Source organism: Ochotona curzoniae, unplaced genomic scaffold, assembly GCF_017591425.1.
Source record: "Ochotona curzoniae isolate NIBS_2020 unplaced genomic scaffold, NIBS_Ocur_1.0 contig_2321, whole genome shotgun sequence".
NCBI classification, from domain to species: domain Eukaryota; kingdom Metazoa; phylum Chordata; class Mammalia; order Lagomorpha; family Ochotonidae; genus Ochotona; species Ochotona curzoniae.
In genome coordinates this window covers 7,437,752-7,454,739 of record NW_024465421.1, presented here as the reverse complement: position 1 = coordinate 7,454,739, position 16,988 = coordinate 7,437,752, and the positions used below count along the sequence as shown (strand labels likewise).

Here is a 16,988-nt window from a genome sequence, read left to right as displayed (position 1 = left end):
GGTGGGAGCCCCTAAGGGCCTCTTATCAGCCCCCGCAGGCAGTTGTTCCTCCTCCCTCTCTTAGGGTGGGGGCACCGTCCTGGCCTCAGTCCAGCCTTCCAGACAGACCCCAGCCCAGGCCCAAGCAAGGGACTGTGCTGGCCCAGCCAATCCCTCCTTAGTCCCATGCCAGTCCCTGCCCCCACTGGATGAACGATCAATGTTTGACCTTGGACAGACTTTGGCCTCCCAGTTCCTGTCAGGGATGGGGGGAGGTGGGTGAGTGTAGAGGGGGCAGGGGACAGACATCTGCCCCCCCTCCTGCTCTCACCCCTCCGAGTGTACATGGGGACCCCTTCGTACCTCCTTAAGCTCCCACCCCACACTCCCGTGGTAGGCTCATGGTGAGGACCAGGGCCCTTCCTCATCTGCCTGCAGCCCCTACTCCCTTCATTAACCACCCCCCAACCCTGGGGATCCTAGGCTGGGTCCCACCATGATGGGCTGGGGTTGGGTCTGCCCTCTCGCTCTAGGTTCAGTGACACAGTAGGAGGATGTGGTCTCTGCAACCAGGGAGCGCTCCAGCATAGGGGTCTGAGGTCAAGGCCGACCAAGCATGGGAAGTGGGAAGAGCCCGGGTCAGGGTGTAGATAGAGCTGGGTGGCCAAGGGCAAGTCACGGTCCTCCTTAGGCACTCCAGCCTCTGGCACTGAAGGACTCAAAACAGGGCTCTCCTCCTCTCTGCCTGTCCTCTCCCGGCAGAAACACATGGCAGGTGCAAACTGCAGAGGGCGCGCAGGCTCCCTTTTGGGGTATCCCCAGAGAAACCCCACATCCTCCCCAGGTTCTGAACTTCTGAGCTATTAGTGTATATCAGTGTTCCAGTCCCCGCCGCATGCATGGCACCCAGGGAAGGCACAGCGCAGCCCTGGCTCACCTGAGCTGCACGACCCTAGGGCGCGGAGTGCGTGGGCGCTGCTCCCGGGAGCCCCGAGATCCGGCCGAGGTTCCGCCCCCGCCCCGCCCCGGCCCGCAGCTCCTCCCCCAGCAGGTTCCCGGCAAGGGCCCCCTCCCCCGCCCGTCCACGCTGTCCATGCCTGCAATCCGGGCCACGGGGGCAGCACGCATGGAGATGTGACTCGCCCCTTCACCCTCAGCCCCAAGGACGCCAAACTTGCTTTTCTTAAAACCTTTTTACTTTTTCCAACTCAGAAACATCACAATGTAAGAGACTGAAGGATGGGGAAAGGGGAGGGGGCACTATGGGTGGGTAAGTAAAGGAGGGGGTCGAGGGCTTCAATCTGTACTGGTTGGAGGCCTGGCAGGGGCGAGCCCCCGCTCCTGACGCCCCTCACCCCCACACGCGCTGCGGGGGGCGCTTGGAAGAGGCGGCCTCAGGGGCACTTCCGTTCCACGCACTGTTTTCCGCCCTCTTCATACTCCTGCTTGGAGATCCACATCTGCTGGAAAGTGCCCTGAGATGGGAGGAGAGGCACAATGGCGGTCAAGGCACGCTGCACCCCCAGCCCTGCTTCCCCCTGCCCAGCATTCAAGCCAGGATTCTTTTTCCGTTCAGTGGGTTCTTACCCAGCTGTCCTCTACCTTACCCCCAACCCCTGCTAAACCTGCCCGGTGAGAACCCAGCCCTGGGGCGTCCCTGAGCCAGTTGGTCCTCCTGTTCTCTGCCAGGCCCCGCTTCGGCCTACAGGTCAGAGTCTGCATGTCCCTGACCTCTTTCCCTATGTTGCTCCTAAGCTCTGGTGGGTCATCTCATCTACCTCACCCCTCCTTTCCCCAGGTCCCAGGTCTCCCTCCACTCTCCTGCCACCTTCCCCTGGAGCCTGTTTTCTTGTCTGCCCTTGGTCGCCCTCTGGGCCTGGGGCTGCCCAGGGCTGCCCATGAACCTCACGCGGCAGGTGCAGATTGAGATCTGCTCCAGGCCGGAAGAGTACTCTGGGTTTTGTTGACTGAGTATAGAAAATAGGATGTGAAGGATTGAGAACATTGTCCATCCACGGAACATGCAGAGGCGAGTGTTTCAGATACCCTGGATCCAGCAAAGTATTTCCTTCTGTGATTGGCACTCGTTTCTTTGTACAGTTGGTTTTCCATAATCTGCCGGTTCTGTACCAGCACAATTAAGAAACTGCATCTGAATTGAGCAAGCACGGACTGTTTTTTTCTGGTCATGATGCCGTCAGCAAGGCAGTACAGGGATGTCGGAGTAGCACTGACCTTGACCATCAGTTAACCTAGAGGTGAGCTTGCGCTTCTGCCTGCCTCCTTCCGGTCTCCTTCACCCTGGCAGCCCAGGTTGGACTTCTAACATCTGGAACCAACTGTACCTGCCTGCTGCCTTGGGGCCTCCTCTGGCTCGCGTGGTCTGTGTGCCCTTATTTATTTTTTTTTTTCCCACCTCCTGAGTTCTTCCTCTTTCTTCATGTCAGCTCCATGGACTCTTATTCCTGAACTAGATCGGATTTCTGCCTCTAAGGACCACCACACCTGTGCCCTTCCTGTGACTTTCCCTGGACAGCCTGTGGGCAGCTGGGGACCAGCAGACTGTCTACAGCGAGCACAGCCTCAGCCTGCAGTGCCCCTGCAGTTGGCAAGCACGGGGGCGGGGGACGGGAGCAGTCGGGGTACCCCCCACAATGCGTTCATTCAGCACTATACCAGGTTCCTTCCCTCCTACCAGTGAGGCCAAGATGGAGCCCCCGATCCAGGGGCTGAACTTGCGCTCCATGGTGCTGTTGCTGGCGATGAGCTTCAGTCGCATGCTCTGTGGGAAGAAATGGGCCAAAGGAAACAGACATCCTGGATGTGGAAAGGGGCAGGTTTTCAGGAGAGACTGCATAGTCATGGGCAGTCTGCTCTGGTGGCCACAGCACTGGATGTTGGGGGCTGGGGGTAGGGGAGGCAGAGCTAAGTCAGGGTAGGAGTCCAGGACCTTGCGTCAAGGGTGAGCTCCTACCGGTGGGGTCTTCTGGGAAAGCTCTCGGTTAAGCCTGTCGGTGAAGCCCTGCAGCAACGTGTTCCCACCCGTGACGATGACGCTGCCGTACAGGCCCTGAAAGCAGGGAGCAGCGAGAGTGAACCTTCACGGGTCTGCCCCGCCCCCTGCTCCCTTGAGTCTCAGACACCTTACCGGGCGAATGTCAATGTCGCACATGCCGATGCTGGTGGTGACTACGTGGCCCACACCCAACATGGTGTTGCCCGACAGGCCCTATGGACAAAGGGGATCTGGGCTTTGGGAACCTCTGGCCTCTGTTCCCAGACGCCTGTGGTCATCCAGACTCCAGGGATGCTGGGTGACCATCACCCAGTGCAGTGCCCCTCACCCACCTTGACATTGGAGGGGTCAAACAGGCCCTCGGGGATGCGGAGTCGCTCTGCTCCATAGTCTGTATTGTAGCCATTGGGCATCTCATAGTGCACCGTGGGCATCTGTGCGGCCACCCTGTCCGAGGAGCAAGAGCAGGCCGTGGGAGTTCACTAAAGCCCCATGACGCAGGCAGGATTGCAGCCCTAATTCTACCCCTTCCCATTTCTCCACCACCACCACCCAAGGCGCCGGCTCGGAGCCCCACTCACTGCTCATCATAGGGGGAGTCTGAGACCTGCAGCACCGAGGCCTGAAAGTCCTGGATCACCTCCTGAGGACCAGGCAGGGGTTAGGGTCCCATTCACTGACTTCCAGCACTCACCCCCTGGCAAAACCCCCCTTGCCAGTGCCTCACATTGCACATGTAGTTGTGCCAGGACTTGGAGACTTGGGGAAGCTTCTCCTTCTTCTTCCAATTTGGGGGGGCACCCTCCCGGACAGGCTCCTGTAGGGAGACAGTCTGTGAGCAACTGCCCCAGCCCAAGTGACTGCACCTGCCTACCCAGCACGAGGTTGACTTGGAATCTCTACTCAGTGGTATCCCTCCCTCTTCCCTTCCTGAGAAGAGGAGGAAGTGCAAAGCCTGTTCCCATGCTGGCCACTGATAACTCCTGCTGATCAGAGACAGCGTGGGGTCCGGGGAGCATTGTGGGAGACCAGGGCAGTCCCTGGGTTGCATTCTGTGTATCTGGACGTAGTATCATTTAACACTCACAGCAGCCCTCTCTACTGTGGTCCCACTTTGTGGGAGAGAAGACTGAGGCTTAGGGAGCATTCATGTTATTGATGATGGTCACTCAGCTCTCACACAGCAGGGAAGCAGAACACAAAGCAGGGGTATGTTAGACCCCCGGCATCCAGCATGTGGTCCTGCCACATATTGGCTGGTCATGTAACCTCAGTCAGGTCCCTCCTCCTGGCCAGAGCATTGATTACCCTACTGTAGATTGAGGGTCCTGCCTGGGGCGAGCAGGGAGTGGACTGTTGTCTGCCTTGCTAGCTCGTGGGGTCAGTGCGTGAAAGCCCAGGATTCTACAAGGGCAGCTGCAGGTCTAGTTGGACCCACCTTGGCTGCAATCATGTAGGGGGGAATTATGTCAATGGCCATTTCCTGGAAGAGCTCCCGGCACTGCATGGAAATGAAGTCCCCTGCCAGGGGTGACTTGACAATGCCTGAGGAGGAAGTAGGGGTAAGTCAGAACAGAGCTGGCCCTCCAGAGGGCACCCCCAGCCCCCTGTCGAGGCCCCACCTTGCTGCAGGACATAGCCGTCGTGCACTGGAATGGCTGTGGTGTGTGTGGCCCCACTGTCCAGCACAAGGCCTGTGGAGCGTCCGTTTGCAAAGCTGGTGTGAGTTGGGTGGGTCAAAGAGGCAGCAGTGACCAGGAGGGGGTGGGGTACAGGTGTGGGTGGTTCACTCTTGGCTCTGCTGTCCTCCCTGCCCTCATGGCCATTCTCTAAGTCCCTCCCGTGGCCACATCTTCCTCGTCTCCATCACAGCTGAACCCCCTGATCTCCACAATTAGCTCTGTATCCTACAGACACCCTAAAATTCAGGGCCCGATCACCCAACTCAGGGTTTAATGTGAGGCTGACCACAAATAAAGGGCAATGTGGATGGTTTGATTGGGAAATCACTCCTCTGTGTCATAGCTGCCTCCCCAATTCCACTCCTGGCTCTGCTGTCTACCTCGCCAACTTGCTCTCTGCTCACCTGATCCAAGGAACAAGAAGAGACCCTGTTCTGACCCAATGCGCTTGGCCCGCTAGACCTGCTCCACTCATGGGGCGAAGTGGGGCAGCTATCCACCTGGGACCCTCACTGATCCCAGAAGAATCAGGCCAGGCAAAGTGCAACCCATGTCCCACCCGGCCGTGCAGCCAGGCTTGAGCAGCCGGCCCGAAGGATACGCAGTGAGTACTGCCGTCTTGCACAGGAAGAAGGCGGGGATGTTGTACTGCTCAAACATCAACTCGGTCAGTTTCTCCCTCTTGGCCCGGGTGTTCCACTGCAAAGAAAGTGCGGGAGGGAGGAATTGGCAAGGGAGCAGCCCAGACCCAGGTGCGTGTGTGGGGCTGCACACGCATGCCCACACACTCACACACATGTACCTCTACACAGGCACTCCTACACGTGTACACGCCACTTTGACAAGAAACACAGGTCAAGCTCCTCGAACCACAGAGAGCTTCAGAATGTGAGAACGTCAAAGGATGTTGAAGATCTCAGGACAAACTTATCTGAGGACGGCAGGACTCAGAGAGGGGTGGCAACTTGCCCAAGGTCAGGTCACTCAGAAGCTCTGGACACGTGAGTCTGGAGCTACAGTCCTTCGACCTTGGCCTGGAGCTCTTTTTCTGGCAAAACAAGTTCAAGGCCCCCTCCAGGCCTGCGTATCCCTCTCTTGTTCACTGCAGTCTCCCCCAGGCAAAGAGGATTTCTTTGTCATTGTGGTGAAATGAGCACAAATGCCTACTTTTATTCTCTCCCAAGACCCCAGGAAAGCTATAACCAGAGGCAGGTGAGACCCCACGACGCACACCACTGCACCCCCACCGGAGGAAGCATGATGGTTATACGTAAGAAGCAAAAAACAGCAAGCATCCAGCACATGGAAAATGGAAACCTGGACACACGGCAGGTGTCCCGAATAGCTGGTGGTCACCCGAGAAGGCAAGAGCTGGACCACCTTGCTCTACTCTTGGGACTCGAAATCTTACACATAGAGGTTCACACTAGTACTATCTTTGATAGCCAGATGACCATCAAGGATGACCACGTGCTGAGAGATGAATGCCAAAGGATAATGCCAACTGGATAATCTTCTACCTTGCAGCGTTGGCATTTCATATAAGCACCCATTCTAGTCCTAGCTGTTCCACTTCTGATTCGGTTTCCTACTTATGCCCAGGGAGGACAGCAGAGGATGGCCCAAAGCCTTGGGACCCTGCACCCATATGGAGAACCTAGAGGGGCCTGGCATCAGATTGACTCCAACCATTGTGGACTTGTGGGGAGTGAACCAGTAGATGGAAGATCTTTGTCTCTCCTTCTCTCTGTAAATCTGACTTTCAAATATATATATTTTTTAAATCTTAAAAAAAAAATTCTGCTGCTTGGGAAAACTCGCACACCAAAATTCATTCATTATATGGCCCAGCTACTTTGGCTCCTGACACCCACATGGGAGACCTGGATGAAGCTCCTGTTTCTTGGTTTCAGCCTGTTCCAGCCCTACCCACTGTGGCTTTTAGGGAGTGAACCAGCAGATGGAAGATCTCGTTCCATTTCTCTCTCTCTCTGTAACTCTTCCTTTCAAACAAGCAAATACTCTTTTTGAAACATTTTTAAAACCATAGATATACAGGAGTATGTATAAATCTGAGAAAGGTCTCTAAAGCAAGACAGGGACCCCCAAGAATGGATGAGAAGCAGCTGGTTGACAATGGATAGAGATTACAGGGGCAGGTGAAAACATATGAAGATCAAAACCCAAACTGGCAGCATCCTGAGTAAGATATCAGATGATCTCACACCCGTGAAAAAAGGGTAGGAGGTTCAGAAAAGGAGTGTACGAGGGGCAAGTTGCTGCTTGCAAGCCTGGCATCCATATCAGAGGATCAGTTTGAATTCCAGTTGCTTTGCTTCTGATCCAGTTCCCTGCTAATGTTCCTAAAAAAGCAGCAGAAGATGGTTTGGAATACTTGGACTCCTGACAGCCACAGGGTCTTTAGGACATGAACCAGGAGATGCAAATGCTCTTTCTTGTCCTTCCATCTTTTGAATGGACTTCAGGGTGTGCAGTGGTTCAGCCCCACCCGGGACATCCTCATGCCACACTGGAGGGGCCTGGGCTCCGCTTCCGGCTCCACTTCCAACATCAGGTTTCTGCTCAGGCACACTCTGGGAGGAGTTGGGTTAGTTGTGGCCTCCTGGCTTCTTCTGGCTCCAGCTGTGGTTCTGCGGTAGCTGCTGAGCTGAAGTTATTTGGGGAGTGACCCAACAGATGGAGAAATCTCTGTTGCTATCTCTTTGCCTTTCAAGTAAACTTTAAAATAATAAAGAGAAAAAAAAGATAGAGACAAGCCACACATATCGTGACGTTGTAGGACACTGAGGATGAAGTGAAAATGATATAAACTTCCTGAAAAAGGAAGTCGTGGCATCAGAGGACCCTCCGCTGTCGGCTCCAGTATGCTTGATGGCAACAGCAGGTGTCGACGGGAGAAAACCCATCTCCCACCTGGAACGCTGCAACTCAACTTAGCCCTCAGTCCAAGGTCTAACACACAAGGTCTCAAAACATTTTCCCCACATGACCGATTTCTTCTCCCCTTTTCTTTCTTTTTCTCTTTCTTCCTTCTTCTCTTTCCTTTCTTCTCTTCTTACGTTTCCTTCTTGCAGATTTATTCGAAAGAGTTACAGAATGAGGGATATAAGGAAAGACAAAGAGAGAAGTCTTCTACCAGTTGGTTCCCTTCCCAGGTGGTCACAACAGCCAGAACTGGGTCAGGCCAAAAGCCAGGAGCAAGGAGCTTCTTCTTGGTCTCTCCCAGGGAGTCTGGGGCCCAACCACTCAGGCTAGTTCCTATTGCTTTTCCCAGGCTCTTGCCAGGAAGTTGGATGAGAAGTGGAGCAGTTGGACACAAACCAAACCGGAGCCTGTATGGGATGCTGGTTTTGCAAGCAGTGGCTTTACGCGCTAAGTGACAGCACCAGCCCCTCCCCATGAACTATAAACCACTTTCTAAAGCAGTTATGGAAAGATCTCCATGAAAACAAAGGAATAAATCAAGGAAGCAAGTGCAGGAGCCGTGATCTCCAACACAAGGTGCAGAGAGCTGATCAATACTTAGATCACATTAATAGAAAACTATACAAAGAAAAAAATTGAAATTCAGATAATTCTTCAGTTGTAGGGAACACAAAAAGTTTCACAGTGAAAGAAAAGTATCTGTTCATTGGCCAGCTCAGCCTTGATTAGCATCCATGGTCATAAGATGTTAAATAGTGAGTATTAATCTTCTAAAAGTCTAAAATGGAATGTACTCAAAGGCGGGGCATGAGAAACACGTGTGACACAGACGAGGGCAGGAAAGACACCAGGGCCCCTTTTTATCCACAGGCAATGTGTGACACTCGAGTCTACAAACAGCAGTGTGACGTTTACAGACATAAAGAGGAAAACGTCCAAAGTAAATAAATAAGGCAAAAAAGCAGCAGCCTTTGGCAAAGGGAAAATGGAAGAAAGAGGAAAGAAGTGCATTTCTTCCTTACTGTGTTTTGTAAAGCAAATTGATTCCTCAAGGGTACCACAAAGATTAAAAAAGCACTGGCAAGGAGAAGGGTGGTGAGAGCCGGACCCAAGGGAGAGAAGGCTCAGGCATCCACATCATCCGTGACAGTGCAGCAAGGACTGCCTGAGAAGGGAAACCTGGCGTGAGGAGGGGGCACCCAGGGAACTTACCGGAGCCTCAGACATGAGCACTGGGTGCAGGTTGGGCTCCGACTTGACATGTTTGCTGTAGGTGTGATCCAGGATGGCTCGGAAGCACTCCCAGTCCTCAACTGAAGCCAGAAGACAACGGGGAATGATGCAGTGGGGCAGGTTGGGGTCAGGGACAGGAAGGAAAGGGGAGTGGGGGAAGCCTAGTCCAGGAGGAGGGTGAGATCAACTCTAGAGGATTAAATTCCCTCCCCATGCTCCCAGGAATCTAGTGAGCCGGGGTCCCTGGGACCTGGACAGTTGCTGTGTGTCGCTGCCTGAGCGGCGGGATCCTGGTCTACCTCAGGGGCAGCTGTGAGGGCCCTTACTCATGCCATTCTTGAGGGGCGACATGACCTCTGCTCCATCGCGAGGCACGTGCAGGGCATTGGTGTCGATGTGGAAGATCTTCCCCTTCTTCTCTTTCTCCCCCTCCAGCTCCAGCCCGCCTCCCTCCTCCGCGGCCAGCAGCCCCACCGTGGTGGGGAAGTCAGCCTGCCGAGCAGGGACATGGAAAGGGGGCGTCACCCTACTACCACCCCACCAGCCCCAGCATGCACCGTGGCTCCGCAGAGGCTGTGGGCTGGGTGCTTGGAGGGCCCGGAGCGACTTTGAGGGGAAGCTCACCTTGGGGCAGTCCTCGCCGGCATACCCAGCGCGTACCGAGAAGGAGCCGATGTCAAAGACCAGCGCTCCCACCTCATCTGTGCAGAGAGATGGGCTCGTGAAGGGACCTCCCCCTCACTCTGTCCGGGTGGGAGGAGGTTAGGGTAAAGGCACAGGGGTCAGGGAAGGTGGGAGTGGAGCCTGAAGCGGGGGTAGAACCCCGGAGTGGAGGGACCTTGGAGAGGAGGGGGTGAGATGGGCCGCCAAGATTGCCTCCTACCCGGTGGCCTTGTGACGGCCACTCTCCTGACTGGGAAGGATGGAGCCAGGGCTTGGGCAGAGGTGGACTGGATAGTGTGGAGCTCTTGGGCCCGAGGCAAGCCGGGAGAGGGGTGGCGCGCGCAGCCGGCCCCGTGCCCGGTGACAGGCCCCGGAGTGGCCCGGGCTTGGGGAGGCGCGGGCGCGGGGCGCAGGGCTGCGCGCGCGAGGTTCCCCCCGCGGCCCGGGAGCGGCTCACCTCCGCCGTAGACGCCCCCGCTCATAGTGTCCCTCCGTGCGACTCGCGGCCCGTGGGCGGCGGCGGGATCAGCACCGCGGCGGCCGGACAGCTCCCGGGATCCCGGGCGGGCGGGGCGCGCGCGGCGGCCAATCCGGAGACCCGGTCCCCCGCCCCCAACGGCGCTGCCGGTTGGCTGCGAGGCGAGACAATAACCCGGTCGGGGGCTGCGGCTTTAAAGGCGCAGCAACTCGGGGGCGTCCGGGCTACCGCGAGGAGGGCATCCTTGCTAGGCGGTGAAGACCGGCTAGACGCAATGGGCGGCAGAGAGGAGACCAGAACCCCGCAGGATAACCGATGGGGACCCCAACTCCCTTAAATTTAAAAATGGGGGGCGGTAGGGGCTTGAGAGTGCCACAGTGGCGAGGGGTTGCTCCACCCTCAGTTTCCTGAGCTAGATACTAAAAGGAAGCCAAGGGCGCCCTCCCCTCGGCCGGACTCTAGGGGCTGTGTCTCCCTCTCTCCTCTGGTCTTCTCACCTTGGTCTCTGACGACTGGCTCTTTTCCTGATCTACCCTCAGGTATCTGGGCCTTCCCCATGCGCATGTATGTGCACTTGCACACACATGCACAAATACACACACAGGCACTCGACTCACCTGCCCTTACCCCCCTCTATTCAGCCACCTGTTCTGTCTAGGAGGCCACCATCACTGGACCAAGTTTCTGGCTGCTTCCTAGATTTTGTGAGTCTGTCGGTGCTGGCAGGTGTGGCCTAATGTGTGTGTGTGTGTGTGTGTGTGTGTGTGTACACGTGAATACATGTGTGTTGGGGCACTTTGGCACTCCCACTCACTTAATTTTTAAAAAATATTTATTTATTTAGTGGAAAGCCAGATTTACAGAGAGAAGGAGAGAGAAGGATCATCCGTCTGCTGGTTCATTCCTCAAGTGGCCACAACAGCCAGAGCTGAGCTGATCTGAAGCCAGGAGCCAGGAGCTTCTTCTGGGTCTCCTACCCAGGTGCAAAATCTCAAGGCTTTGGCCTGCCACCCTCCACTGCTTTCCCAGTGAATGTGAAGTGGAGTTGGATGGGGGAAGTGAGTCACCAAAACTGACAGTGGCCACTTCCCATGGGACCTGACACAAGAGTCTCTTATGTGATAGAAGGGGTTCTAGTGGGGCCTGGTGCAATGGCTCAATGGCTAACGCACATCTGACCTGCCTTTCCAAAAAAATATAAATCAATCTTTTTTTTTTTTAAAGATTCTTTTTTTTTTTTTTTTTTGGAAAGGCAGATTTACAGAGAGAAGGAAATACAGAAAGAAAGATCTTCCATCCACTTGTTCACTCACCAAGTGGTAGCAACGGCCAGAACCGAGCTGATCCAAAGCTAGGAGCCAGGAGCCAGGAGCCAGGAGCCTCTCCCAGGTCTCTCACATGAATGCAGGGTCCTGAAGCTTTGGGACATCATCTACTGCTTTTCTAGGCCATAAGCAGGGAGCTGGATGAGAAGTGGAGCAGCCCGGACACAAACCAGTGCCCATATTGGATCCAGGCACAGGCAAGGTGAGGATTTAGTGATTGAGCCATTACTCTGGACCCAAAATAAATAAATCTTAAAAAGAAAGGAAAGGGCCCAGCGCGGTGGCGCAGTGGTTAAGGTCCTCGCCTTGCACACCCAGGATCCCATATGGGCGCCGGTTCTAATCCCGGCAGCCCCGCTTCCCATCCAGCTCCCTGCCTGTGGCCTGGGAAAGCAGTCGAGGACGGCCCAAAGCTTTGGGACCCTGCCCCTATGTGGGAGACCCGGAAGAGGCTCCTGGCTTCGGACTGGCATAGTATCGGCCGGTTGCGCTCACTTGGGGAGTGAATCATCGGACGGAAGATCTTCCTCTCTGTCTCTCCTCTCTGTATATCCGCCTTTCCAATGAAAAAATAATAAAAATAAATCTTTAAAAAAAAAAAGGAAAAAGAAAACAGTTATGATGAAACAACAAACACCCCTCATTTTTGTTCATCCATCCATTTAAGCATCTTTACTGTCCACCGTTTGGCAAGGACTAGGCTGGGGGAGGTGGGAGGAGGTGCTGAGATATATTTGTGCTCAAATAAAGATACCCCTACACATAAGGGATCTGGACGCAGTGTGGGGAGCTCAGATGTGCTAGACCATGGTGTGGGCAACGCCCGCGTCACCACGCACCCCGAGTCAGTCCAAGCCGGGGGCTGAGTGCATCAGGCCAAGATTGCCCATCCTGTTACACCTTGAGAAAGAAGTTAAGCTGTGGTGTTAACCCTTGGGATACCGGGGCCTACACCATGGCCAAAAAGGAGGCCCAAAGGCAGGGAGTGGCTGCCTACTGCTGAGTCCAGGAGAGCTCCTGGGGGCAGAGTCCCAGCTGTGGTGAAGGATGTAGTGTAGTGAGAGATGTCTTCCACATGGAGGACAGCACATGCCCAGCAGGTGCACTTCTGGATTGTGTGGGGGTCATAAGGAGCTTGAGCTGGGAGACAGGCTGGACATGTTCTGATGGCACAGGCCAGTGTCTGGGGAAATTTGTGGCTAGTAGTGGAAAACAGGTCAAAGGCCAACTGGTTGACCCCTGCAACTCCACTTGAATTTCACAGGTCCAAGGCATTTTCCATGTGGCAGCTGTTGTTACATGTATGTTCTAAATATTTTCAGTCTGTTTTTAAAAGATTTATTTATTTATTAGTTTAAAGATTTATTTATTTTTATTGCAAAATCAGATATACAGAGAGGAGAGCAGAGACAGAGAAGATCTTCCATCTGATGATTCACTCCCCAAGTGGCCCCAACAGCCAGAGCTGTGCTGATCTGAAGCCAGGAGCCAGGAGCTTCTTCTGGGTCTCTCACGCAGGTGCAGGGTCCCAAGGCTTTGGGCCATCCTCGACTGCTTTCCCAGGCCACAAGCAGAGAGCTGGATGGGAAGTGGAGCAGCTGGGATTAGAACTGGTGCCCATATAGGATCCTGGCGTGTTCAAAACGAGCACTTCAGCGGTCTGTGCAAAGTGCTGGCCAGGAGGTAAACACAAATGCTCACCAAGAGCCTGGCAAGCACTGGAAATAAAATGGCTCCTAGAACTTAATGGTAAATCCGTGGACTTTGAGGCCTACCCAGGAAAACAGCAGAAGAAACCATTCATTCAACAGAATCATCTGGAGGGTCTCACATTCCATGGCTACATTCAGGCTGGCCAAATCTAAGCACCTGCTAATCATGCTGAGGATGCTAGAGACCTGGGCCCTTCTGATGCCCCCTTTCCCCCCCGCATCTTGTAAAGGGCAATTCTTTGTTGGCTGAGCTCCCGGACAACCTTCCAAGGTAGATACACCAGGTGCTTGGCTTCCCAGGGAGCCCACAGCAGGTATCAAGGGTCCAGAAATTTACAGTCTAGTAAAGGCTGCAGTAGGAGAACAGCCAGCATTGCAAAGGGGGGGGTGCACATAATGTGACCAGAGAAGTAGCATTTAGACTAAGTCCCAGACAATGACCTGAATTTTTCTGGCAGACAAGGAAAGAGCGTTGCACGGGGGTGGCAGTGGGGGTGGATGGAAGATGTGCTGAGTCAAGCAGACAAGACCTGGCATGTGCATCATGCAAATAAGCTTGGTCCTTCTTGTGGAACCAGTGGGGAGCTGTGCGTGCTGTTTCTCAACAGCCTAAGTTATGTGATACGATTTGCATCTTAGAAAGATATCTCCAGCAGCTGTATTTGATAGGTTGATTATAAACAAACTCTCTTAGAGGCCAAAACAAAGGTAAGGATGGACAGAATAGCAGCTGGCAGCCAGTACCACAGGTAGCACTGATGGGATGTTCCTGTGATTGACAATGACAGTGGCCTTCCACCAGTAGCCATCTCTTTACTCACTATTCACAGCTCAGCTGGGAACCTAGCTGCAGACTACACATCCCAGCATTCCTTACATCTTGCTTGGCTTCTGAACGGAAGTCAGGGGTGTCCTAGATCAGGAATGAGCCAGTGCTGTCCCCCTCATCCTTACCACCTTCCCACAGGCTGAGATATAGTTACAACAGTGGTGGTTGCCTGGACCCCATTGGACATGGCGATGAAGGCCACCATGTTGGAATGACAGAGAAGTCCCCACTGCCTTGGGGTATTTCCTTTGGGACTTAAGTTGCTGCATTTGCAGGCCTCTGGGCTACCCTTAACTTCTCCCCTAATGAGGTGAGCTTCTTTCGGTGCTGAATGGTGGTGCTGGCCACTGGGGAAGAGCGGAGGGATGAACAGACAGGGAGTGGAATCACGTGACTGATGTAGGGCTAAACCCACTGAAGGCGAGCCGAGATGTGGATGTCTTGGGGGTTAGTTCTTTGGGTACCCTCAGCTGAGGTGCGCACCAATGTCCAGAGCAGCAGTACTCCAACCACAGCTGGGTTCAAGTTGTTACCACTGGAGAGACTGTGCTGGAGCTCGGAAGAGAAATGAGTCATCGTATGACTTCAAGTGCTTGTACACGCCACACACTCTCGGGGCTTGACGCCAAGCCCAATTTCTTTCTTTCTTTTTTTTTAATATTTATTTTTATTGGAAATTCAGATATACAGAGAGGAAGATCTTCCGTTCACTGATTCTCTCCCCAAGTGGCCACAAGGGCCAGAGCTGAGCTGATCCAAAGTTAGGTTTCCATGTGGGTGCAGGTCCCAAGGCTTTGGGCCATCCTCAACTGCTTTTCCAGGCCATTAGCAGGGAGCTGGATGGGAGGCAGGGCTGCTGGGATTAGAACCAGTGCCCATATGGGATCCCAGTGCGCGTAAGGTGAGAACTGTAGCCGCTAGGCTACCGTTTTGGGCCCCAAAGGCCAATTTCTTCCTTCCTTTCTTTTTTAATACTTCTTTCTTTTTTTAATACTTATTTGTTGTGGGCTGAGGAGTTGATTAGCATTTGTTAAGCTTGGCTCCTGCAGGAAATGGGCTTGGAGGCTAGTGGCACCTTGTCTATCAGACTCATTAGCATCCTATTGTTCTGCTAGAGGCTTGGGGGAAAAAGTATATATGGCTGAATAAAGGGAGGCCAGTGAGAGATGTCTTCCACCACTACTGGTCTCCTGTCGGTGTCTGATTCCCTGACCCTCGCCGTGTCCATGCTACCGGCTCAGCTGGAAGGAACACTTATTTATTTTTATTGGAAAGGCAGATTTACAGAGAAGAGGAGAGCTTCTTTCAGGTCTGCTTTCCCAGGCCACAAGCAGGGAGCAGGATCAGAAAGTAGAGTAGCTGGGACACAAACTGGTGCCCATATGGGATGCTGGCGCTGCAGGCAGAGGACAAGCTTGTTGAGCCCCTCTTCCCCGATTTCTCTGCTGAGCTGCAGGCCTTCAGCAGCTGCTTCTGGAGCATTCCTGTAACTACTCCCCAATACTTTGGGCCTAATGTCTCCAACCTGCAGCCTAAACACATCTCCTGGAGTGTGTTCCACTCCTTCTGTTTCCCCGTTCTAGCTCAGAACTCTCTCATAAGGGGGGGGGGGGAGGGGAGGGATTTCTCTTGACTCCTTTCCCGTGGCCACCTCAACCCTCTCAAAGTCCTGCCACTCCCCTCCCCTCCCCGCTGCTGTGTCTCCCTTCAACTGTCTCCCTGCTGTCTCCAGGCCACCAGGACTCACGGTTCTTTCCCATGCCTGTCTCCTATCCCCTCTGTAGACGCACCTGCTGTTCCCAGTGCACCCTTAGGGCCTGGAACTGCACAGGACGTATCTGTGGCACTCAGCAGAGAGATTAGCTGGAAGAATTCAAACACAGTAATAAATTGGCACAGAAACCAACAGTGAGAGGAAGTAGGGGCGAAAGCCCGGTAGGGAGTGACCTCGCTAGGCTCTCATCTCAGGCTGCTAACTTTCCAAGTGGCCGGTTGAGGAAAGTAAATCATCCACAGGCCCCTTCTGACATCAGTTGGGAACTCATGTACACCTAGGAGTAGGAAGTCCACAGTGTTCTTTAAAACACTGTGCTTCCGAAACACTGTAATGCTGGGGCTGGTAGCGTGCCATAACTGGCTAACACTCCTCTTGCTAGCTCATATGGGCGCTGGTTCAAGCCCTAGCTGCTTTACTTTTGATCTAGCTCCCTGCTCGTGAACTGGGAAAGCAGCAGAAGATGGCTCCAGCTCTTGCGAGTTTGAAAGAAGCTCCTGGCTCCTGGCATTGAGTCAGCTCAGCCCTCGCCACTGCCGCCGTCTGGGGACTGAATCAGAGGATGGAAGACTATCTGTCTCTCCTCTTACTTCAGAAATCTTTCCAATTAAAAAAAAAAATCTTAAAAAAAGAAAAACTATTTAGCATTGATGGAAAAATGTTAGTAATACCTTTCCAAAAAGATTATTTTTTGATAGGCAGAGTGACAGAGACACGGTCCATCTCTTGGTTCGTTGGCCAAACGAAGCCAGGAGCCTGGAACTCCATGGGGGTCACCCCTTGGCGTGCTCCGGGAGCTCACTGAGGGGTAAAGCTGGCGACCCGCCTGGTAGACTCCTGGGGGCGGCGGCGGCGTGCCCAGGGAACAGCATTTGCATCCCCACTCAAGCTCAGCCACTTGCAGAAAGGCTGGCTCCTTCTGCCAACCCGGGGCTGGGCCGGGGCCCGTCCGGATCGCTCTGGCTCCACCCCCGGGCAGGGGCGTGGTCTCGCCAGGATGGGGGCGTGGCCATGCCGAGAACCTGGGCTTGCAGCCTCCAGTCTGGAGCCGCCCAATCCGGGAGGGGCGGGATGTCTTGTCACGTGACCAGAGAGCCCTCTCGCCCTCCCCTTCCCCGGGCCGGTACCACCTCCGACAGCAATAGGGGCAGAATAGGTTGCTTATTTTCTGGAAGAACACTGATGCTTTCGACCTGGCTCGCGTCGAAATAATGGGCAACTGTGTCTGTGGGAGGGGACTCAATTCGTCTTGGGCCCGTTTCCGTGCTGTTTTCTCTTGTGGGCTCCCCCCCTCACACTGACACGTTGGTCTCGCCCAGCCGGGCCCTGGGCGCGGCGGCGAGGGCCGCGT

The 16,988-nt window shown here is 54.3% G+C and overlaps 1 protein-coding gene and 1 long non-coding RNA gene across 2 annotated transcripts; one reads left to right on the top strand and one right to left on the bottom strand.

Moving 5' to 3' along the window:
* The first annotated feature begins 1,136 nt into the window (after positions 1-1,136).
* LOC121151960 lies at positions 1,137-2,819 on the top strand. The gene is made up of 3 exons (XR_005883210.1): positions 1,137-1,203; positions 2,080-2,237; positions 2,427-2,819. It is a non-coding gene; the product is annotated as an uncharacterized LOC121151960 (long non-coding RNA).
* On the bottom strand, positions 1,345-10,103 carry ACTL6B (actin like 6B). Its single transcript, XM_040973823.1, has 14 exons — positions 9,977-10,103; positions 9,481-9,557; positions 9,183-9,348; positions 8,836-8,936; positions 5,279-5,376; positions 4,618-4,712; positions 4,434-4,540; positions 3,723-3,812; positions 3,577-3,638; positions 3,328-3,442; positions 3,128-3,208; positions 2,954-3,049; positions 2,675-2,761; positions 1,345-1,454 (listed from the first exon to the last, which is right to left on the bottom strand). Exons 1-14 carry the CDS (start codon positions 9,999-10,001, stop codon positions 1,374-1,376), a joined length of 1,281 nt encoding a protein of 426 aa, XP_040829757.1. The 5' UTR covers positions 10,002-10,103; the 3' UTR covers positions 1,345-1,373.
* Positions 10,104-16,988: the final 6,885 nt, after the last annotated feature.